The following is a 25,971-nucleotide window of genomic DNA, read 5'->3' as shown; positions in this document are numbered from 1 at the left end:
GCCTCAGGGCCTGTTCTCTAGCCACGAGGAGGCACTGGAAGTACTCAAGAATTATTGCCCGCAGCAACAGCCCTCAACGAACAACAGACTGGCAGTTGGTGGACAAAACTCCAGCTTCCTCACCTCTTAGCTGGATGACATTCTGGAGAAGAATCCCCCAACTGCCAGGGTTCCCTCAGCAGGAATGCCCCAGTAGGAAATCAACTTTTTTTTTCAGCTCCCTTCTCTTCCACATCTCACTTCCCCCCTCCCTGAAGGTATTTCCTGGAATATCTGCCTCAGGGTCTGCTACCCGGGCACCCGAAGCCAAGACAGCATCCTTTAAGATGAACATCAAATCCCACCTTCCCCATAGAACCTCCCCTCAGCACCAAGACCTCACTTCCTATGTTTTAATACTATCTGTATATGTTTTAATCTCATTTTTCCTACTATGGGTTCCCAAAAAGAATTCTTTTACACAGCTCTGAATTCCCTGGGTCGCTCAGCACAGCATCTTATGCAAACAAGATACTCAGTAAATGTTTGTTGACTGAATGAAGAATAAATTAACCATAAGAATCTGCACAAAAGTCAGGCTCTTTATTTAACCCAACTGAAACTACATCAGTGCGGCTGTTTTCTTCTTTCAAAAGCATTGCATAAACTACTTTTAATGAGAAAATTACTGTGTGCATATATTTCTTTAAATCAGCATTTTCTAGATATTCATCTTAAATCAAACACCCCTGATTTCCAGCAAAAATCAGAACAAAGACCTCTTCCTAAATCCAGAACTACTTCACTGAATGCATTACTTTGACCTTTTCTTCGCTCCTTTACATTCACTACTTCTTTGAGTGCATCTCTTTCCATGTGCTGACAGTAAAACCACTTCAGTCATCTGCATCCTTGCACCACCCCACCATTCTGCGCACACACTCATTGGTACACACCTCAAACCCCATCCCTGGGTGAAGGGAAACATCACTGCGAATCAGTGCAATGAGCTCCGCATAGAAGAGCATTGTAGTTGAGGTCTGTGTACTTCTCTCAGCTGGGCATGCTACACTGATTTTCCTTTTCTGACATTCCTGGTGGCCCAATGTCAAATGTCACCACTACTATGTGTGTATCCCAAGGCCAAATCTCAATATGATCCAGGTCTAGCAGTGTCTTCTCACAGGGTTTGTTGGAGGATGCAGAAGGCATAACCTTTGTTGGGGGGCCAGTTACCACTCCACGTTCTAGCCAATAGAGTATGTACATGAAAGAATGGGGCCGTATAGGACAAGCTTTGACCCCCAAATACAATTTTCCTAATAAATGACATTGGAGAGTGTGGATGGAGCCTTGGACTAAGAGGCTTTCTTATGAGCCCGCAGAGGTAGACTCAGTCTGGCTACCTGGTTCCAAGCAGACGAACTATCATAACAATACCTGAATATTTGTTCTCACTGCTGAGTGGAATCTAGAAGCACCAAGGGATTCCTCATTTTGTCCAGAAACAGATATGCTAGTGTGAGAAGCTCTCAAAGCCTAGTTCCATTATTTTAGATGAAGCACCCCTATCTATTAATACCCAGATTATGGCCCAGTGGATGTCAGGTTCTGCCCAACTGTGCTCATTACTTTCAGTGAGTACCAACCACAGGACCAACTGTCTCTAATTTTTTCTTCAGTCCCCTTTCAGCAGGAAAAAGATCATACATTACACCACCCTCTTCTCATCTACAAAGTCAGAAAAAATACTGACTGAGACACAAGTGGACTTGTGCTGTTCTCGTCAGATCAGAAGCTCGATGAGATCAATGACTCTCTTTAATGCTGAATTCCCCAAACACATGCACACACAAGAGAGAGGGCTCGCTGGTGTCTCTTCTCACAAGAACACTAACCCTATCAGATCAGGGATCCATCCTATAATTTCATTTAACCCAATTACCTCCTTATAGGCTCTATTTCCACATACAGTCATGTTGGGGGTTAAGACTTCACTACAGGAATTTTAGGGACACAAAATTCAGTCCACGGCATTGAACGCACCCTTTCCAATAGCAGACATGTATTAAGTACCACACACGATCTCATTTAATCCTTACAACAAACTGCAGCTTAAGAAGAAAACTAAAGATTAAGAAGTTAAGAATATATCCAATGGCATATTATTTATTTCCTTATTTATTTTTAGGAACTTCCTTCTATTTATTTATTTGAGAGTGAGTGAGAAAGTGTATACAAGGGGGGAGCTGCAGAGGGAGAGAGAGAATCTTAAGCAGGCTCCACACCCATGAGGAGCCAACGTGGGGCTCAATCCCACAACCCCAAGACCATGACCCGATCTAAAATCTAGAGTTGGACGCTGAACCCACTGAGCCACCCAGGTGCCCCACAATGGCATATTATTTAATACAACATAGATGAACCTTGAATACATTATGCTAAGTAAAAGAGGCCAGTCACAAAAGGCTACAAGTTCTATGAATCCATTTATATAAAATGTCCAGAATAGCTGTTATTAAAAAGAAGAAACTTGCCCAAGGTCACCCAGCTAGTAAATGGCAGCCACCAGATCCAAACCCAGATCTATTTGATTCCAGAACTTCTGCTCTCAACCATTATGTTGCTCTGATAACTGTTATTCCCTAAAACATTTGCTGAAGACACCAGCAAATTTAATGGTAGGTAATATGGGCTCTGGCATAATTCCAATCACAAGTATGAAGGAGACAATCACTGGACTCGCCAAGACTTCCAAGGATCAATACACATTAAGCATTGTTAATCTAGTAAACCTTTTTAAACATTCTGAACTTGGAAGAACAGTTATTCTAGAAGAAAAACAAAACAAAATTGAAAAGGGGAGTATCCTAAAAGGAAAATGATCAAAAGTCCTATGAGGCCACAGCTAGGATTTTTTGGGCTAACTAAAATGTAAATCCGGTGGTGTGACGTCCATGCTTACTGCCCTCCACTGGCTTCCCACCAAACACATCTCCATGGATGATGGCCCTTCATGATCTGGCTACACGGCTTCCTCTCTGACCTCATCTCCTCAGTCCACCCCACTGCACTTACTCTCCCCCACCGTCAGCTTTCCAGCTTTGGTGGCGGCTCATCTTTGATGATCGGGTTTCAGTTCAATGTCCCTCCTCTGACAGACCTTCTGGCTTCTGTGACATCCAAATCATGTTGGCCACCCCCATGTGCAGTCCCTCTGGTCACACATGATCTGTCTTTATTTAGTGAACGAAGCTCCATGGCGGGAGGCCAGCACCCTGCCCATCCTCTTCCCAGCAGCATTAGCACCACTGCAGTCCCAGTCATACAACGGATGCTCGCTCAGCATTTGCTGAACAAACCAATAAAACACACATCTCTGCCATGAGATGCCTCAGCAAGCCAGCGCCTCAATTATCCAAACTATAAAAGCAGAGTCAAAAAGACTCCCCTCTCAGGAACCTACCTAAGGGTAGTCTTCACGAGCCGGCCGTCCAGGCCTGGTGAGCTCATTAACCATTTAGAGTCTATGGCCACTGCATCGATTAGGCCACTGCATTGATTAGTTTATATTGATATCTGTATGCTTTCATTCCTTCACCAAGCCCACATACTTACCATAACCTTTTTCCTTTTCTATTCTCCAACGATTTTAAATTGTTTTAAGTAGTGTTGCCCCTCCATGGTGGAAATGAGAGCCCTCTTTCCTCAAAAGTTCTTTCGGTTCCTCTGTGACTGATTTAAAAATTCTCTTTAGTTTATTCTAACATGGATCAGACTTTTTAGTTAACCCCAACCATTGAAAGTGACTTAAACTAGAGACGTACCCTGGTCCACACGCATCATACTCTTATACAATTGCCCCATTTCTAGGTCATACCAGAACTGCACACTCATGCTGAGCTCAGAAGGTGGGAGTCTCTTCACAAGGGAGATACCGCACGAGTACAGAGAGCTCTCATGTCTCCTTCCCACTGCATTTACTTTTCCCTACAGAGACTTGCATTTTCTCCCAGTTCGGTCCCTAAGCCTCCACCTGACCTCATCTCCCTTCTTGTCCAGCCCTAATCCTGATACTTAACTACCCAAGTTATTCACCAGTATTCAAAGAGCTGTGTATCCACTCTTCTTTCCCTGTGCTACCACCAGAAAACCTGAACCCTGATCCACAATCTGCCTCCTTTCCTTCCCTCACATGCTGCAGGTGACGGAGCACACCAGGTTAAGAAAAAAAAAACACCATCAGGAAGAATGACTCAAAGACTGACATGTAACACATCATTTCTGATGACGATTGCTCATACATTCTTCTACATAACCTCAGAAAGCTTCCTCATCCATCCCTCCCAGCAATTAGCCTAAATTTTTGTCATTTTCCCCAAGCCCCAACCTACCCTCCCTGTCCATCCCAATCCCTATGGCAGAGAAGGTTGTCCTCAAGAAGGAAATCTCAAGCAGCATTTCCTGAATGCCATCCCCTCACCTGCAAGCCAATCTCTACCCACACACACCCATAGGTTAGGAATGAACCGTCCCTCCTGGTTCAAAACTACATTTTGCCCTTGTGCTGTTGGTCTCATGCCTTTTTGCCCTCACCCAGATCTGGCTCCATAAATTATCTCCTGTCTCTTCTGTATCTTCACCACTCCCTCTTTCCAGCTCCATCGCTCAGCCTGTCAACTTGCTGTGTTAACCCTACCAGCCCACTGCTTGGCCCCAGTGTCTTCTTCTGGCCACTGCCCTCCTCCTCTTTCCCTCTCACCCAAACCTCCTCAGTGGATGCCTGCTGCCTCCACATCACCACTTTCTCAGTCACTCCCAGACTGTTGGGCCCTGGCTTCTGGCCCCAGAGCTTCACCGAAACCACTGCCCTCAGACCAGTGATAACTTAATGGATAAATACAAAGGGCAATCTTGGCTCCTTATCTCACTAGATCTTTTTGCATTTGAGGCCATAAATCACATCTTTCTGTTCTGAAACTTATTCATTCTCCTGATTCTCCCATTTCCCTGAACACTCGGTCTCTGTCTCTTCATGGACTCCTCTTCCTCTCCTCAACTCTTAACTATTCTCCCAACTTATGTCCTTGTATGTTCTTGTTCTACCTACTCTCCCTGGGCAACCTCATTCATAACCATCCTTGTCATTAACATTATATGGAAATAACTCTCTACAACCTCCAGCCCCCGTCTCTTTCTTTTTTTTTAAGATTTTATTTATTTATTTGAGACAGAGAGTGAGCAAGAGAGAGAGAGTGCACACAAGCCACGAAAGAGGCAGAGGGAGGGAGAAGCAGACTCCCCACTGATCAGGGAGCCCCATGTGGGGCTTGATTCCAGGACCCTGGGATCATGACTTGAGCTTAACTGAATGAGCAACCCAGGTGCCCCTCCAGCCCCCATCTCTTCCCTGAGCTTCAGATTGTTACATCCACCGATCCCCCAGACATGGCCTCATGAATGTCCCAAACCCCTCAAATCAATTCCAATTTCACATTCTTTTCTCTTCACCATTTAGCCAGTTGCTCCCTGTGTTGCCCCTTTCAGCTGGATACAACCTTCCGCCTAGCTATCTGATCAAGGCACCTGTCAAATTTAACTCTTCTTTCTGCCTTGTCATCCACATCAAAGCAATCCTAATGACTTTTATCAACTGAAGATTTCCTGAGAGCATTCCCTCTCCATGCCTCTTAGCACTTTCTGAGAACAGAACTTCTGTCTATTCCTCTTATTTCATTTTTTCATTTTTCAGACTCCAGGGATAATGACCAAGCTCTTAAGCACGACATACGAGATCTTCCATGAGTTGAGGTGTCTATGGGTCTACCTGTCCTGTCTCATGTCCCTCTGCCTCAACCTTATAATTTACCATGAAGTTCAACAAAAACCTCACGCTTCCTTAACATGCCATACAGCGACCTGTGCCTGCCTCCTTAGCACACACTCTTTCCTCCGTCTAGACACAGCTCTCCACTTCCTCTCCCCCTCCTGCCCATCCCCAACACTTCTCCTCCTCATGAACTCCTGCCCTCCAAGACTTAGCTCAACCACCACCATTTCTGGGATGACTCTTTAAACTCCTCCTGCCTACAGAGCTGCCTCTTTAGTGCTCCCATAGCACCCTATGTTTATCTCTAGCACAGCAAATCTCACACAAATCTCTTCTAAAATTATGTATTTATGTATCAACCTTTCCCAACTAGACTATAAGCTCCTCAAGCCTTGATTCCTCTGCATGTTAAATACCAGTGGTAAATAATGTTCTGAGGTGTCTTCAGACCTCTATGTCCAATGGACATCCCATGTGAGCCTTCCTCAGTTATGTGACTGGGGGGCTCTGTTGTGGCTGTGATGTCTTCATGCTCAAAACACATGGCGACGTTGGCTGCTATCACCACCCTTCAGTCTGGAATGACAGTCTCCATTGCAGTAAGAGTTAAAGGAATAGAGGACCTTAAACAAACTAAAATTAGCCATTCCCTGCTACTCAAAATAGTCTAAGATTCGGCAAGACAAATCTCTTGGACAGGTACAGTGCTGACATAGCAGGGTGAAAAGACACTCAACCAATGCTCAGCAGACTCAAAGAGGAAAACCTGCAACACCTTTACCACAGGAAATTCTGAGTTCTGCTGATTCATTCTGACTTAAAGCTGCAATAACACTTGAGTAAGGAGCACCCAAGCTGACTCTGCATTTTTTTTCTGCAGAGCTCACAGAATTTGGCATACAAGAAATTTAATAGTTGTTCTTTATATTCCTTTGCAATTTCTCAGATATTGACTGTGGTCACCTACATTATAGTGTCTGATAGCATTACGTGGTATTTTTCTGGCAAGGATGCAGTCCTGGTCAAAATACTGCTAAGAATTTAAAATACTGACTGGAGCTCCCTCAGTTACAGAAAACCATACAGGAAATCTCACCCAAGAAAGGCTCACTGCTAGCTCAATTAGAGGCTGAAGAGGCCTGCTTTAGTAAATAGCTCTCGTTGGTGCTTTGTACAGAGGTATTTGTACAGCTGGTTCCAACTTAGGAAACAGCATTTAAATATCAACATAAACGCATGCTCAGAGAAAAACAGGGTAAATTTTCATCAGGAACAAATCTCTAAGAAATTGTATTAGAGAAAATTATGAAGCAAAGACCCTTCTCAACGTCAGTATTACAAGTTATCGTTTTCTTTGTTCTTCGTACAGAAGCCATGTGAATTGCATAATGAAAAGTAAAATGGAAGAAATTGCTAGACAGAAGTCTAATTATACTTGAGTCAATAATATAGTAATGATTATAGTTAACAATTAATGAGCATTACTCCAAATATTTATTCCATTTAAAATCATTTGAGATATTTAACAAGTTAAATGTTAAATGCCTTTTCTTTCAGGAAAAGAAAAAAAAGACAGAATTCACTTCAGACTTTTATATTTTTCTTTAAGTGCAATATGACATAATCAGCTTGAAAATATCAGTTGCTTCAACAAAGACACTATTTTGACTAAACCATCATCATGAAGTAAAGTTTTACTGCATTTGCTTCTTAGCAGGATTACAACTAAATACTTACTTGTTCAGTGTGAGGTCAAGAATGAATTTGGAGCCAAAGGCTTCAATCTGGAAGCTTGCCTGGGCCAGATGGACAGCCTATGGATTCAAAGAGACGGAAAGAACCTTAGCTTACTTTCCTGTCTTTACAGCTGATTATATTGATATCAATGATATTAAATAAGAAAAACATTTTTATTGATTGACGCACTTCTTTTGGGATTCTTATGTAACAATCCATTTCTTTAAAAGGATACTAGGTGCAGTGTCGTGGCTTCACTTGGAAGACGTAAATATCTGTGTAGCAAGGAACTAATAAAAGACAATCAGTCCTTTAAAATGAACCTATTGTGATAAAAATCTAGAGCATATTCAGCTGGACTTTCGAAGTGACTATGATGAATTATGCAATAGTCTGACTAATTAAGGCTTGATTTCAGCCTATTTTGTGCACAAAGCTAACCAATTCTTTCTGCACACCTAAGTGAAAAATCATGTCAGCGCTCTGCTCTTCATCAGAAATTGGAACTTTCTCTAAATGGTGTATCAGCAGAATGTGGCAGTAAAATGCAAAAGCACAACCTTTTACCTTCGGAAAGCACTTAGAACCACGCCCCTTACGGAATACTCAGAGTGTCTGTCCCCCTTAAGAGTCACATATTTACAAATACTGTCGTTATTGTGCCTTAACTCAAAATACAAAGATAATCTCATCTTCAACATGAGTCATATGTACTAGGTGTTAAAGATTAGTTTAGTTCACGGAAGTATCTTGGAAATTAACAAATCAATGTAGTTTTGTTAAAGTACCACCCCAAGGTAAAATTCTCCTTTATTCCCGTATCAGAAAAAAAAAAAAAAACAACCCAACCGAACAAACAAGGATAAATGCAACACCAACACTCACTCCCTCTCCCTGCTCACAAACATCCTTCCTGCAGACTTCATTCCTAAGGCACAGTGGTGCCACAGATCATCTGTGAAGTGGTCCCTAGTCAAGCACAACTGCTGATGGGATAATCACTGTAATAACCAAAACACAAAATGAAAAGGAAATTAACAAATATTAAATTTTAAATACAAAGCAATGAGAAAGAAGGAGCCCAAACACCTGACACTTTGGCACGCCACACCAAACCCCAAACAACCATGTAGAACAGGGTCATCGTGCTTGATCTGGGTTTCCTGCATCCAGACCACTAAATGGCACAGAAAGAAATTTCTGTCTTGTTAAATGAGGTCTCCATCATCTGCTGCAGAACCTCTATCTTCTAGCACAAATATCGTATACTCTTTAATCTAAATTCATTCTGTCTTGAAGCCTTAATTTTTGCATGAAGATTTTGATGAATAATTTGTACAAGGGGAAATTTTTCCATTTCTGGGTCCCAAAAGTTTAAAAAAACAAAACAAAACAACAAAAAAACCTTACTTCCTAAGGAATAAGATAGGCCCTCAGGCATATTTTCTATTAAGAATATTAAACAGCAAAGAAGAGTTCATTAATGCCATTCTGGCCTTAAAAAGGTGATAAATGTACCTCCTTGAGCAACTTTATAAAAGAACCTGACAGTAACCACTAAAAGGCTGATCTTACATGAAATAAGCAATGAGACAAATACAAACCCCAACAAAAGCCTGTTGTAAAATAAAGTAGCTGGTAGGAACCACTTACCCCATATTCTAGACTTGGTGGGAGTTACACAATTTGTCATTAAATAAGTTGATGGTGAGTCAATGTGACAAGATTCAGTTTAATAGAATTTAATGAAGGAGAGAGCAAATAACATTACTATTGGGATTGTCCCTTTTTTTTTTTTTTTTAATCCATTCACTCCCCATACAGGTGTTAAGTCCCACTGATGTGCATAAAGGGGGCTGGGACACAGCCCCTGCCATTAAGGGAGCTACTGTCTCCAGGGAAGCAGGGAGAGCTGCCAGCCTCAGTGGGTGCGCCTTGGGGGCCGCAGGAACCAAGACTTCACTGACAAGGTGCAGTTTAAACAAAATCGCAAAAGATAACTAAGAATCCACCTGCCAGAACAAGAGAAGATATTCAGTGCATGGGGGAAAACATTTGCAAAAATAGATTTAAAAATGAATATGGGATAAAAGCCTTTTTTAATTTTTAAAAAATTAATATGGCCTATAAAGAAAATAGCTTTTGGAGGAAATGTCAAACACCGAATCTGAAAAGGTGGGCTTTGTGTGGTACGTTCAATGACATGTCTGATCACACAGACAGACATGTGGCCAAGACAGCAAGCTTGCCTTTAAATGTGCCTCCTGCTTACTCTGCACGGTGTCTGGCACATGACCCAGCATCACCAGCATCACCACCAGCACCAGCATCACCATCATCACCACCACCACCACCAGCGTCACCACCACCATCACCACCATCACCACCACCAACACCACAAGCGTCACCATCACCATCATCACCATCATCACCAACACCAGCATCACCACCATCACCAGCACCAGCACCACAAGCACCATCATCACCATCATCACCACCACCAGCATCACCACCACCATCACCACCAGCACCAGCACCAACACCACAAGCGCCACCATCACCATCATCACCACCACCAGCATCACCACCATCACCACGAGCACCAGCACCACCACCACCACCAGTACCAGCGCCATCAGCACCATCACCAGCCCCAGCACCACCAGCACCACCAGCACCACCACCAGTACCAGCACCATCACCACCAGCACCACCACCAGCACCAGCACCACCACCAGCACCACCAATAACAACATTATGACGCAAACGTATTGACAGAGTATTCTCCACAACAACTGAAACAATCACAATGCCATCAACAACCTCCCTGTTTCTCCTTGGGGAAAGAAAAGAATCGCATTGCAGTACCTTAATCAGTAAGAAGGTTTTAACATTTTAACTTATTTTAATGCAAAGAGGAAGCTCATTTTCCTAGAAAATGATTGAAGATTTCCTCAAGCATTCATCTTCCTTGTACATACATCAAATAGAATTGGTATATTCATCTGATATATTTGTATCCATGTTAAGGAATTTCAATACAATGGTATATGTTATTTTTCTTATGTTCTGTTTTCTCTTTCCGTTGCTATACATTCAGCATTTGTACAGAGTATACATTCTTCTCTATATCGAAATAAATACCTGACAAATGCCACTTTTCTCTATCATTCTGTTATTTCTGCTCTGTCTTAGACATGACTAAAGTAGCTTTTGACTTCTGGAATCTCTGCCATTCCATATCAATTGATCATGTTTTATTTAACAAAATACTATGCCATTTTGATAACTGTCAAATTTAAATATGTTTTCAAATCGGGTAAAATGAGTCCTCACCATTATTGTTTTCCAAGTTACATTTTTGGATATTCTTTGTTTATACCTGCATTAACCTATTTCTTCCAAATGACCAAAAAAATTAGAAGAATGGCCAAGATGAGTAGAAAGCTTTATAATACGCAGCCATATCACTTAGTTTATTAAATATTTTAGAGATGACTAACCAACCAGGATCACTGAAACCCTGAAAATACAAAGACTACGTCAAGTATTGCTCTTCTTTTACAAAGAAAGAACCGTCCAGTGAGGTTTAGAGATTGTTCAGTAATACACAATTGGATCATAGGAATACTTCAGAGAAAAGCTCACAAACCACGCATAAGGTCATAGTGGGTTATTTTCTCCTTTGGGATATCTGTTAAACAGACCTGATGACTAACACTTGTTTTTACAAGGACAGTCACTGCAGTAGCACTGGGGGAAGAATGCAGGGTTTTACAGTCAAAGAGCATCATTTCACGACAAGAATAAGCACAGCACTGGGCTCAGAATTACCACCCTGATGGGCTGAGAATAGCTGTTGCCTAAGCACCTTGGTATTTTTCTTTTGACTCAGAATCTGGCACAGGGAAATTACAGGAGCTCTATAAACAAAAACAACTAAACTCAATTATAAACACAAACCTCCTTCACTGAAGAGCAATTTACACATTTAACAATGTGCTTTCGTTTTTCTAGTTGGGTTTTTTTTTTCCTTTTCGGAGATGGCACCTAATGGTATCATGTTAAATAACTGTCGATGACTGTCAGGTTCCCCAGGGAGGACTGGCTTTGCAGCTTAGCATCAAGCAATGTTATGATATTGAGCAATCATGTGCCTTACAGAAGCTGAAGAGACACAGTTACATTTTCTTGGGTCTTATGTTCTAGAACGGCTGACATTAATATGGACATGAAGACAAGAGAAAAAGAGGACTCTCTCTACTTACAGAAATAGAGATCGGGCATTTCCAGAGTACATATGTCTTCATGCAAAAATGCCTCACACATGAGTGTTCATCAGTATTCTTTACTACTTGGCAAGGATTCGTGTGTCCTACAGAGTGCACACGTGACGGAAACTAAATATAGGGAGTGGAGAGTTGACACGTCCCCAGCATTCAGAAAATATTATGAGACTGAATGTCATAATTCAGTAGAAAGTGAGCAACTTGAATTAAGGTATCGAGGCTAGCAATCACAACATCCTCTGAGCAAGTGACGTACGGTAGTCTGCTCTATGATGTATATGGTTTGGGAAACAGAAGAAAATTGGAGGAAGTTTCCCTGCTCTTAAGATACGTTCAGTTTATTTAGGGAGATGCTCGTTTAAGTAATGAAGAAAATATATCTGGAGTGGCATATCAATAAAACAAGCAAATGTTTTACAAATGGACTGCAGGAGCCCTGAAAAGAATGAAACAGGCCTGAGCAGACATCGGTGGGATGATTCCAGCTCTGCTTCCTAAAGAAGAGGGTTGTGGGTTTCTAGAAAACAAGGGGCTAGAAAGATCAAAATGCTGAAATTAGAGTTAGAACCCAGGATTAGTAAACTGTTTTTCCTACTGGAAAGAATCCTGGAAAAAGTAAAACAGCTAAGTAGCTGATTATTAGTGAGACTGTAGGTAATTTTTACTTATTTTTCTTTCCCTCACTGCTATAATATTATTCATTCTATGTTCATCAAAATATTTTATTTATAGTGAATGTGTGTCTGCATCTGTGTGTATAAACCATAACTTTTCAGGAACTGTTTTCCTCTTCCTTTATCTTTTTGCTTATGATTTTTTTTTCCCCTACTCTTGATTTTTCAATAGACCCTCCAAGAGTTTCTACTCCTTTCTCTTCAAATATAATGGGATAAGTTCACAGAATCTCAAACACCACTTTCTTTTGAGGTTCAGGATATTTTTATGGTGTTTCAGAGAAGGTGTATTCGGAAATTCACCGACTAAGAAGGAAGAGAACAGCTAATCATATCCTAGAAGGAGACTGCTTTGTTGTAATGGGTTGAGTTGCTGAAGGAAGACGCTTCACTATGGAGCCTTGCATCACCTTGGTTACACAGAGTGGTTTTCTCCTCTTTCTGCATCACAGGAGACCCAGAATCCAGTGACCTGAATAATTAAACTCCAATTAGAAATAATCACGTTTAAACTGTAATGAATTTGAAGAAAATACATCTCTTTCTTTAGATCATACAGGCTTTTCTGTAAATAACTAACCTGGCTTTATCCCCCACACAGCTAAGAAACACAGAAATCTAGCTTGTGGATCTTCTTCCTGTACAATGTAAAAACTCAAATATGTAAATATATCTTAGGAGTTCGAAAGTCCAAAAGAAAACATCAATTGACCTTTTTTTTTTTAAGATTTTATTTATTTATTTGACAGAGAGAGAGACAGCCAGAGAGAGAGGGAACACAGGCAGGGGGAGTGGGAGAGGAAGAAGCAGGCTCCCAGCGGAGGAGCCTGATGTGGGGCTCGATCCCATAACGCCAGGATCACACCCTGAGCCGAAGGCAGACGCTTGACGACTGCGCCACCCAGATGCCCCAAATTGACCTTTTTTAATTACAACCTGGTTCCAATCCCTTATCCTAAGTTTGCACATTGGTGATCACCAGTATGATCAAGACTTTTATATATAATAAAAATAATAATTCTCTAGGGGCGCCTGGGTGGCTCAGTCAGTTGAACGTCCAACTCTTGTTTTGGCTCCGTTCATGATCTCGGGGTCATGAGATTGAGCTCCACGTCCGGCTGACTGTGGAGCCTGCCTGGGATTCTCTATCTCCCTTTGCCCCTCCCCCTGCTTGTGCACCCCCTTTCTCTCTCAATAACTAAAAAAACAATGCCCTACGTTTCTTGTGTTTTAATTATCTCAACCAATCAGAATAATATGGCACCCTGTGCAGTTAGGTTAGTAGACAGATGTTTTGATTGCCCTTTTATAGAAGAAAAACATTTTGAGAAGACACATAGAAGTTAAATGATTTTTTGTTCAAGGTCACACGTCAAAGGAAGAAAGGTGAAGTGTCTGCTTCAGTTGTGAGAAAAAGTGCCAAGTTGATGCCAGAAGTCCTTATCCCTCCAAACCTCAATGTTTTCTGTCATTAAAATATAAGTAATACCTTACCAACAGGATGAGGATGAGGATTAAATATATAATAATGTAAAAGAAAGTTCCTAGAGAAGTTTGGCCACATGGAAAGAGATCAATAATTTAGGAAGAAGGGGGTAAAGTAGGAGGAGAAAGGGAAAAAAAGAATAAAACTATATTCATGTTTTGGAATGATTATCAGTCAGCTCCACCTTAAAAGTTCCCTCCCAACAGAGCTGGCCACCTTGTAGAAAATCCAATGTGCATTTATACTCTGCAAAATTTGCAAATTTTATATTTTTTATTGCTAATTACCATTAGGCATTATGCTTTGACTTTGTTCAAGTTGTCATGTCTTTAAAATAATATGAATCATTTTCCTGAGATGTGGAACAGCTGCAAATGTTACATGAAGGCAATTTTGCAAATTAAGGTAATTTGCTGAAAATTCTTCCCAAGATGCATTTAAATAGGTAGCTTGTGGGAGAGAATATCATCATGTTTCCTTCTAGCATGTTCCAATTCACAGGATTACTGGCTAACCCATTAACAAATTTGCATTGAATCCCAACCTGCGTGAGATAATAGGGCCAATGTAAAGATTGAGAAGAATTAGTATTTATATCAAATTTCATAATGTAGTAAGGAGAAAAAGATGAGAAACCTCAAAGAGCAAGAAACACAATATTTCAATTAAATAAAAATAATAATGAATATTATTTGTAAAGATGCCATGTACAACTTAAGCATGATTAATTGCTCAATCTAATATTAACAGGTGTATGGTATGGGTAACAAGTGCATTAAATTTAAGGGGCCAGAAGGCTGAAGGCTGCTGACAGCTGAGAAAAGCTTCCCAGAGAAGTCTTTCTCAGCATTTAAAGATAGCTAGAATTCAGACAGCCCTAAAATTGATTTAGTAGGATGAAATTTCCAAGTGTGTCTAAGTGTTTGCTAACAAACAGAGACTTAAGAAACATGCCTTTAAAGTCAAACCCGGGAGGACTTCCATTCTGGAACGTTAAACGGCAGTTCAAATTGTGGCTGGAATTAAAACACAGCAGTTTATTATTAAATAGAGCGTTTCGCAAGATCAATAAGTCATGTGAACACATACAAGTGCAAAAAATACTAGTGTATTTTGTTAATGAATCTATCTTTCAGCCTTACACTTGGAGGCTGGAGTCCCAACCTTGATGGATATTACAGAAACAACACCAAAACAGCAACAAAGCACACTGTGCTCACAGCCCACAGACAGAGCAGCATCTCCCAGTGACAGAGGCAGCTCATTGCTTGGCCTTGTTCTCCGAGCCAACCTAGCCAAGAAGGATAGAACTTCAATTCTGAAGGAAATCCAGCCAATATTCAATTATCCAATCTGATGATACAGAAAAAAAGGACAGCATGTTGAGTTTTAACATCGGACCAAATCTTTTTCCAAGAGAGCTTTGCTAAATAAACCAGTTTTAAAGAGAATCCAGCTTCACCTTCTTCCCTCTTCTTACCTACCCTCGCTCAGTTTGAAGTGCTCTCAAAGTCTGATAAAGATAAAAAATAGATGCTGAAGAGAAAGAGGAAAATAGGCATCGATAATTCAAACAGGTATTCCAGTGAATAAATCGTGAGTTAGGTGCACAAAAATTTATTTTTAAAATTCCTCGTGGCCAAAGAAGAGAAGCTAATAATATTTGGGAGGGGGGCTCTTTTTAGCCCTAAAGAGCCACACTAAGATCTTCCTTAGTGATCATTTAGTAATCCAGGAGAACTCTGGAAAAATATATCTTCAGTGACAAAGCATCTTTGGACATTTCTATGAACTGTCTCCCAACATTTACCGCTAGTGATTAATGTTTGCTGGATATTAAACTGACAGTGCCAACTTGAGAGAGAGATGAAACCATAAGCCTCCAGAGCTCTTGCTATTTGAAAATGGGCAAATCATTAAAAGTATCACTACACTACAGCTATATTATTTAGCTTTCATATATTTTCTGAAAGACGAGTAAAATACAACTATGACAACAGTTACCATGGAAACCGTTTCTTGCTGCTGTCTTCCTGAATGGTAACATTTAATTTGATGCATTAATCTAGTAGCTGGGGTATTGATTCACCTTTTTTTCTCATCAGTTCCTACATCACCAAACCGCACAACCCCAAGGAGTGACTCTCTCTCTGCTAACACTCTTCGTCATAAAGTGAGAACATATTTTGTCTTTCTAGCCAGAATTATTGAACACCCACTAAATAATTTAAATAAAAGAATAGAAATAGGGCATAAGTTTTAAAAAATAAACAACCCCAAGCTCGATGCTGAATGTCTGTGACTCATTACATGACAGATTTTTTAATTCACTTATATAATGTTAATACTATCCTGAACAAAAAAGAGCTCCTATAAGGCAGCACTCCATGAGGAGCCCTATTCTCCTTGTCTGTCCACTCTGGTCCTTGGAATGCTAGCTACAAGAGCCCGGTGGGCTCAAATATCAATCCAGAGCAAAAGAAAATTCTTTAACTTGAATCTTTATGATGACCACATAAGGATTAGTTAATAATGAATGAGCCTGAAATACAAAATGAAAATTGTGATAGAGTAATTACACAGTTCACTTGAGCATCGTTACATCCAAAAAATCACAAATGATATAAATTCAAATATTAATTTCCAGTTCTCCTCACTAAGAAACTACTGAAAATGTGTAACCAAAGGAAGCTAAACAGACCTGTCCAGACCAGATCTCTGGTCTCTTGAGAAATTTTGATTCTATTGATCCTCATTGGTGTGTCTCCCACTGTTCTTGCTCAGAGCTGATTTGTGTTGGGCTCTCTCTACCAACACTATTATTTCTATTTGAAGAAATTTCTCAGGCTATACTTATAAGTTCATCAGAAATACACAGCTGTTGACAATGGTATTCCTAAGAGGCCTTTGTTTTCCTTAACTACTCTCTGCAAGACATGTGTCACAAGTCGTATGTTACTGGGTTGATCCTCCTTTTGTCTATAGGGACCCAGCTCCATCTGGGTTAGAGAGAGTTCTGTGTTTTCTGGGTCTCAGTTGTGTCTGGTTCTGGCCTTTGCTCTGAATTCTGACCTTAGTTATGGCCATGGATGGGTTGCATTCTCCCCTTTTGGATGGTAATAGTAACTTTCAAATGAGGGGTCAACCCAAAAATGGATTTTCCCATATTAAAAACATGCAGGTGCCATTAGACTTCCTAACACTATTAAGACCTACTTCTGGACATAGAGCCTCACAATTGTCACGCATCACAATTTTACTCAAAATAGGCATAAGTGTGCTACTCATACTTTACTCAAAGCTAGATATGGAAAAATTAATATTGATGTGACCTCATTTTCTCTAACATTCTTTCACAGAATTCTGCAAAATGCCAACCATTTAGCACGTAGTCACATAATCTTTAAAACTATAACATTTAGAATATTGACAGTAATACAGAATATCATGCCCATTTTGGTAAGCGAATGATAGATCTCACTATGTCTACAGAATGTTTTAGATTCATTAAAACTCCATTTTAATTTCCAAATAACGCAGAATTACACAGAATCTTGAAGACATAAAAAAAATGTAGTACTTTGGAATATATCTATTGCCTCAGATCACATGCTATCTCATCAGTGTCTATATCATATATGAAATAATTTACTGATTCAACAAATAATTATTGTGTCTACCATGTTTCAAGCAGAAACCCTGGTTTTTTGGAGTTTGCATTTTAGTGTGTGTTGGCAGGCAGTGGGGAGTAATACAATCAACAAATAAATTAGATGATGATAAATTCTACAGGTAAAAAGAGAGAAATTGACAGTAATACAACAATAGTAAGGGACTTTAACAGCCCACTTATATCAATAGATACATCATTCAGACAGAAGAGATCAACAAGGAAACAATGGTTTGAACAACACATTAGACCAGATGGACTTAACAGATATACACAGAACATTCCATTCAAAAACAGCAGAATATATATTCTTTTCAAGTGCACATGGAACATTCTCCAGGATAGATCACGTTAGGCCACAAAACAAATCTCAATAAATTTAAGAACTAAAATCATATCAAGCATCTTTTCCAACCATAACAGTCTAAAACTCAAAATCAATTATAAGAAAAAAACTGGAAAAACACAAAACACATGGAGGCTAAACAACATGCTATTAAAACCAATGGGTCAATGAAGAAACCAAGTAAAAAATTAAAAAAATACGTGGAATGAAGCATGAGAGACTATGGACTCTGAGAAACAAACTGAGGGCTTCAGAGGGGAGGGGGTGGGGGAATGGGATAGACTGGTGATGGGTAGTAAGGAGGGCATGTATTGCATGGTGCACTGGGTGTTATACGCAACTAATGAATCATCTAACTTTACATCAGAAACCAGGGATGTACTGTATGGTGACTAACATAATATAATAAGAAAACATTAAAAAATAATAATAATAAATAAATAAATAAAATAAAACCTGAAAAAAATAAAAAATAAAAAAAATAAAAAAATACGTGGAGACAAATGAAAATGAAAACACAACTTCCAATCTTTGGGATGCAACAAAAGCAGTTCTAAGAGAGAAATTTCTAGTGATTCAGGTCTACCTCAGGAAACAAGAAAAATCTCAAATAAACAATCTAACCTTACACCTAAAGGATCTAGAAAAAGAACAAACAAAGCCTAAAGTTAGTAGAGAAAGGAAATAATAAAGATTGGAGCAGAGGGGCACCTGTCTGGTTCAGTCGGTAGAGCATATAACTCTTAATCTCAGGGTTGTGAGTTCAAACCCCACATTGGGTGCAGAGTTTACTTAAAAAAAAAAAAAAGATGAGAGCAGAAATAAATGAGATAGAGACTAAAAAAAATAATGGAAATGATTAATGAAACCTAGAGCTGCTTTGTTTAAAAAATAAACAAAACTGATAAATCTTTAGCTAGACTCATCAAGAAAAAGAGAATGAAATAAAATAAGATAAAACAAAGTCAGAAATGAAGGAAGAGCAATAACAACAGACTTCACAGAAATACAAAGGATTATAAGAGAATACTATAAAAAATTATATGCCAACCAACTGGACAACCTAGAAGAAATGGGTAAATTCCAAGAGATATACAGTCTTCCAAAACTGAATCAGGAAGAAGTAGAAAACTTGACCAGAGAGATTACTAGTAATGAAATTGAATCAATAATCAAAAAATTCCTAACAAACAAAAGTTCAGGACCAGGTGAATTCATATGTGAATTCCACCAAACATTTAAAGAAGGGTTAATGCCTCTTCTTCTCAACCTATTGCAAAAAAATAGAAGAGGAAGGAAAACTTGCAAATTCATTCTATAAAACCAGACTTACCCTGAGGCCAAAACACAACCGAAAAAGAGAACTACAGGTCAACATCCCCGAGGAACACAGATGCAAAAATCCTCAACAAAAATATTAGCAAGCTGAATTCAACAATACATTAAAAGGATCATTCAGCACAATCAGGGAAGATTTATTCCAGGGATGCAAGGATGGTTCAATATCCCACAAACCAATCAATGTGATATATCACATTGACAAGAGGAAAGATAAAAACCATATGATCATCTCAACAGATGCAGAAAAAGCATCTGACAAGACTCAGCATCCACTCATGATAAAAAAAAACTCTCAACAAAGTAGATCTAGAGGGAACATACCTCAACCTAATAAAGGCCATATATGAAAAACCCACAGCTAACATCATACTCGATTGTGAAAAACGGAGAGCACTCCCTCTAAGATCAAGAGCAAAACAAAGATGTTTACTTTCAAAACTTTTATTCAACATAGTACTGGAAGTCCTACCCACAGCAATCAAAAAAGAAAAAGAAATAAAAGACATCCAAATTGGTAAGGAAAAAGTAAAACAGCCACTATTTGCAGATGACATGATAATCTATATAGGAAACCCTAAAGATTCTGTAAAAAAACAAACAAACAAACAAACACAAAAAACTATTAGTAGTAATAAATGAATTCAATAAAGTTTCAGGATACAAAATTAATATACAGAAATCTCTTGCATTTCTACATGCTAATAAAAAAGTAGCAGAAAAAGAAATTAAGAATACATTCCATTTACAATTTCACCAAAAAGAATAAAATATCTAGGAATAAATTTAACCAAATAGGCAAAAAGAATAAAGCAGGTTACAGGTGAAGAAATTTAGGAGCTGTATATTATGGAGAGGTAACAATATTAAGTGGGGGCGGGGGGACAAAGGAGGATTCTGAAAAGGTGACATTTGAGCAAAGCTTGGGAGGTGAAGGAACAAACCACATGGACAGCTGGGGAAAGAGAACTCCAGACAGAGGAAACAGCTAGTTGCAAAACCCTGTATCTGGTATGTTGAAGAATAGGTTAGTTTGGGTCAAGTGGAGTAACTCAAAGAGAATATCATAGGTAATGAATAAGAGAAGCAATGAGGTGTCGATCGTGTAGGGTCTTATAGGCCACTGTTAAGAACTTTGCCTTTTACTCTTAATGAAATAGGAAGTCACTGAAGATTTTAAGCTAAGGAGTGACATGATCTCCTTTCCATTTTTCAAAGTTCACTCAGACTATTGTGTTGACAATAGTCCAATGACTGAGGGTTAGGGGCAAGGGAAAAAGCAGAGGGTCTAGTTAAGAGACTGTTGCAATAATCCAGGTAGGAGGTGATGGAGGATTGGGCTTGGGAATAACACTGGAATTGACAGGAAGTGGTCAGATTCTGGGTATGCAGTAAAAGCAAAGTCAACAGGAGTTGCTTACAGATTAGATAGATATGGTTAGAGGAAATATGAAATAGAGGAGAGAAGGAAAAGCCCAGAATTTTTGGCCTGAATAACCAGAAGACACAAGCAATGTATCGACATGAGGAGCACTGCAGAAGGAGTAGGTGGGAGTGAGAATACAAGACTTCCATTTGGGACCACTACGTTTGATATGCACCTTATACATACATGCAAGGGGAGATGTGGAGTAGGCAGGTAGATACAAGGCACAAAGACAGATCTTTCAATTAAGGTTTATTGAGTGATTAAGTGAATTAAGAAGTAATAAATGAGTAAGTGAATGATTAAGCATTGAATGAATGAGTGAATAAATGAATGAATATTGGGGATACAAAAATATTCCAGTAAAAGAACTAGTGAGCAGTGTATAATTCAGGAGATAACTTACTGCCTGAAATAGCAAAGGCTTAAGTGAGAAAACTAAGATAACTTGGGGGGGGGGGGGAGACTGTAGAAATCAGTACAAAGCAACCCACCTGCTGGGTTTTTAAATAACATTTTCAATTAAAATTGTCAATTTGGAACCCAAGAGGTGTATTATGTACCACAAACTCCCTCAAAAGAATTCAAGTCCAAGAGCATCATTTTTATATGCCTTGTAGTATGTATGTCCTAAAATTATAAAAGAACGATCAGCAAATGAGGAGGGTAGTTCCCTAACAAACCACACAGATTGCATATATGGATGTATATAAATATATATTAAGCATTCTTAAGAAACAACACAGTGCTGATCTTTGATTTCCCACAAAATGATTTCCATATTCTGGAAGTCATTCTATCTTAACTGCTTTTAATATCTTAAATGTGTCACTGCTTTTAGGTATACATTGTTATTACACCTCATTTTAGAAATTTTTAAAGGTATACCCTTACTGATTTTAATTTGCTAATTGTATCTACCATCTTAGGGGCCTGATCTTAAGTCACAGAAATTAAGGTGTATCCCATGCCCTACTAAATAATGTATGTTTCTCAAAGTCTCTAACCAATTTGGTAATTAAAGTTTATATTGCAAAATTTAGAAATGAGGAGACTTGAAAGCGTTGTATAAATCTCTTCATTCCTACATCTGTTCCTTGGACTACTACTTACATTAGCAAATGACAGGAAGGAAATTTTTCTTCAATATGTTTTTAAATCACAATGTTTTTATTTCCATAGTTCCAAAGAAAAAGAAATAAAGCAATTTTTAAAATTTCATTTTATTTCAATCATAGTTATTTTAGGTGTGTTTTTTTTTTACCTAAAATAAGCAAATAACTCTATCAAGGCAGTATCTAATTAGTCATGACTACAGAGGGCATGATGTTAGGAATACTTGATAAATAGTCCAAAATAAAAACTTCTAATGGAATATGAAAATCTTTCCATAAATATAAGACTATAACATTTAACACTGTTTTATCTTAGCCAAGAAAGAAAAGAGCCATTTAAATTAAGACTTCAAGCAAACTCTTTTCTTTCTGTTTTCCACTCCAGTTAACGCCAAATTAGCTAGTTTCTCATAAAATAGAAACTATAGAGTCTGCAAGAATGTTGTAGTACTTATGTCAGGGCAGCAAAAGATAAAGTCTCAGTGCACAACTAGATTTATGTAGGAAGCAGTGCTTACGTTAAAGGACAGAAAAACATTGTTCACATTTTCCTAATCTATAGGCTTAGATTCTAGAAAGTTCTAGAAAGTTCTAGAACATGGTTTCTCAACCTCAGCACTATTGACATTTGAGGCTGCATGTATCTGTGCACTGCCAGGTGTTTACCCACATCCCTGGCCTCTACCCACTAGATGCCAGTAGCATTCCATCACAGCACGACAACCAAAACTATCTCCAGACATTGCCAAATGTCCCCTGGGGACAGCAAAACTGCCCCTGGTTGAGAACCCTTCATCTGTCTGTTCAGGAAATACATGAATTTATATAGATTCCTCTAGATGTGTTGCCTTTATACAAAATTTAACCTTGACTTCAAAGTTCATTTTCAGCTGTCATCAAAGCCCTTGAAACAAAACAGCAGGAAGCAGCTGATACCAACAGAAAAGGAGAGTTGGTTCTTTCAAAAGTTAAATGTTATGCAACCAAGAAGCAAATTCTTAAAATTTATACCATAGAAATCCCCCCAAATTAAACTATAGGTTTAAATCTGTTAAATGAGCTCACTTGTATTCTTCCAAAAATAATGAAGAAATACTGCAACTATCTACACAGTCCAGAAACTTGATCTTCTAGAAGGATGCTTAATGTTGCTTTTTTTTTCCTCCCAAAGTGGCAGCTTCTTATTATCTTTTGAAATGTCATTTGGTGACTCAAAAGAAAACAACTGTAATTTAAACAGCAAGAAATGAGGGGGAATAAGTCAGTATGTGGCTTCCGTTTAGAAGTTACTAAGCTGTCTTGCCATGACTAGTGTAATATGCTTTCTCCATGGGCATAAAACCCCCGGTCTCTAAATACCATTGATATACTGGTGGCTCCCATATTTCCATCTCATCCCGACCTGTTCCTGAGACCATGGCCAATTTGCTTGTCAACATATCCACATAGATGACCAACAGTCCGCCTGAAGGGAGCAACATCCCGTTTTCTCTTAGCCTTCTTTTCAACTTCCCTCCCCAGCTCTTTCCCTGTTGGGAAATAGTAACACTTTTCCCCAGGAAAAAGCCTTACAGTCAGTCTTGATTTCTATATTAATTTCCTATTACTGATATAACAAATTTCCATAATTTTGTGACTTAAAACAACACAAATTATTATCTTACACTTCTGGAGGTCCAAAGTTCAAAATCAAAGTCTAGAGTCTAAAGTTAAGGTGTCACCAGGGCTGGTTCCTAATGGAGGCTCAAGGGGAGAATCTTCTCCTTACCTTGTGCAGCTTCTAGAGGCTGCCTGTTTTCCTTGGCTCCTGGGTCTTTCCTCACATGGTTCCAACCTCTCCCTCCATCATGACATTTCCTTCTCTGACTCTGACTCTTAGGACCCTTGGGAATACACTGGGCCCACCCAGATATTCCAGGATGACCTTCCGGTTTCAAGATCCTCAACTTAATCACACCTACAAAGTCTCTTTCCCCACATGCAATATCGTGATGTATAAGAAATATATATACTTAGTCATTTAAATGACCACAAGATAATTCTCATATACATTTGGTCTTCACCCACAGTTCCTGGCTCACAGCTCCAAAAACCCTTAGAACTTTCTGAGATAAGAGCAATGGGAGCACCACTTGTCATAATATTTGGTTTCTCATCCTCAGTCCCTGAAATCACTTCAGAGCCATAAAAGTGCAATGATGTCTTCTTATTCATGACAGGCTCCTTTCTACCACAACTGGGTTTATGTTAATGAGGTAACTTTTGGAAAGCACCTAAGGATGAGGGCTGGTTGCCAGGGGAACCAACCATGAATAGAGGGTTGGAAATTTCAGTCCCACCCATTGACCTCTCAGGAGGACAGAGAGCCTGGAGGTTGAATCAGTCACCAACAGCCAATGATTTCTTCAATCATACCTATGTAATGAAGCCTCAATAAAAACCCAAAAGGAGAGAGTTCAGAGAGCTTCTGGGTTGAACACATGAAGATTTAGGGAGAGTGGCCCACTCTAAGAGGACAGGAAGCTCCGTGCTCTTTCCCCATACCTTGCCCTAGACATCTCTTCTATCTGGCTGTTCCTAAGTTATATCATTTGATAATACACCCATAATCTAGTAAGTAAAATGTTTCTATGAGTTCTGCGAGTCACTCTAGCAAATTAATCAGACCCAAAGAGGGAGTTGTGGGAACATCTTTTTTATAATCAGAAGCACAGTTGGTAAGCTGGGGTTGCAACAGATGTCTGAAGTGGGGGATGGGGAGCAGTCTTGCAGGATGGACCCTTTAACCTGAGGGATGTGCTGTTATCTCCAGGTAAACAGTGTCAGAATTGCTGGTGTCCTGAGAATTGCTTGTTGGTGTGGGGAACCCCTCCACACACTGGAATTTGGTGATCAGAGAGGTAACATATTCACTGGTTCTGGGGATTAGGATGTGGGCATCTTTGGGGGGGCCATTATTGTATCTACCACAACTCCTCCCTTTTTCTAGTCCACCCACCTTCAAATCATCAACAACGTGGAAGCTCTACTTCTAATACACACCCCACACCAACTACTTCCCTATAATTCCTCTGCGACCACCCTAGTGCTGGCCACAGAAACTCTACCCGGGACAACTGCGAGCATCTCCTAACTGGTCTCCTTGCTGCCGCTCTCGCCCTTCTACAGCCCATTGTCTATGATGCAACCAGAATAATCTTTTTAAAATACAAACCAGATACTGTTATTTCTTTGTTCAAAATTCATCAGTGGCTTCCCATTATAAGCAGAACAAAGTCCTAATAGGCCCTTCACCTCTGGCCCCATCTTACCTTTAAAAAATAATGGAGGAGGAAATACGCAATTTTTTCCTCCACAAAATTTCTCTCCCTCCCTCCCCATCAACCTCCCAAGGCTGAGCAAAAGCTCCCAGCAACTCATCGAAGGAGGGCACTTGTGTTCCCACTGTCCTTTCTGGGTCTCTCCAGAGGCAGAAAACAGCAACTTACCACTAATTCTAACACTAAGCCCTCCCTCTCAAAGTTCATCTTGACTATAAAATTCCTGCTAAAACTACCAGAAAATTAAAAATATGTAAGAAATAAAAATCAAGAGGTAAGGGAAAGAAATGAAGGAGCATAACATAGTGTGATATATTCTTCACATTTCATAGCAAGCAGAGAAAAGATAATAACTTAGGTTGATGGGTCTAAAAATAGGGCAGAGATAAATTATTCAACACTAAAAGAACTAAAAATAAAAATGTAGCAGCCTTTGGGGAGCGTTGGGAGAGAGAATTTTACTCTTCATTTTATTCTTTTATGAACTCTGAATTCTAAAACCATGTAAATAGAGTAGAGTAACTACTAATTTTTCACAGATATTTACACTAATTTTACAAGTGAGGGTGTGCAGGTTTATATATGCAAATTTGTCATCTGTTTTTCACCTACCGTAATATTCCTGTCCCTCTGATTCCTAAGACTGCCCTTTGGAATTTCCCCACCCCAAAACTCCCACCAAGGATTTCTTGGTGATAAATCAGAGGGCACTATTATTCCACCAGCAGCATCTCTCTGGAACATTATTCTTTAGGCCCTTC

The 25,971-nt window shown here is 39.4% G+C and overlaps 1 protein-coding gene across 2 annotated transcripts in view; it reads right to left on the bottom strand.

The window, feature by feature from the left end:
- The window catches only part of ADAM23 (ADAM metallopeptidase domain 23), a 251,687-nt gene that overhangs the window by 119,424 nt on the left and 106,292 nt on the right, over nt 1–25,971 (bottom strand). For both annotated transcript variants that reach the window (XM_087862985.1, XM_045806585.2), the window contains one exon: nt 7,547–7,623. In XM_087862985.1, the coding sequence (XP_087719111.1) occupies nt 7,547–7,623 (77 nt within the window). The remainder of the gene's footprint in view (nt 1–7,546; nt 7,624–25,971) is intronic.

This window comes from Ursus americanus, chromosome 1 (assembly GCF_024610735.1).
Source record: "Ursus americanus isolate L20-20 chromosome 1, mUrsAme1.1.p, whole genome shotgun sequence".
In the NCBI taxonomy this organism is placed as follows: Eukaryota; Metazoa; Chordata; class Mammalia; order Carnivora; family Ursidae; genus Ursus; species Ursus americanus.
This window is presented reverse-complemented; position numbering and strand designations above follow the sequence as displayed.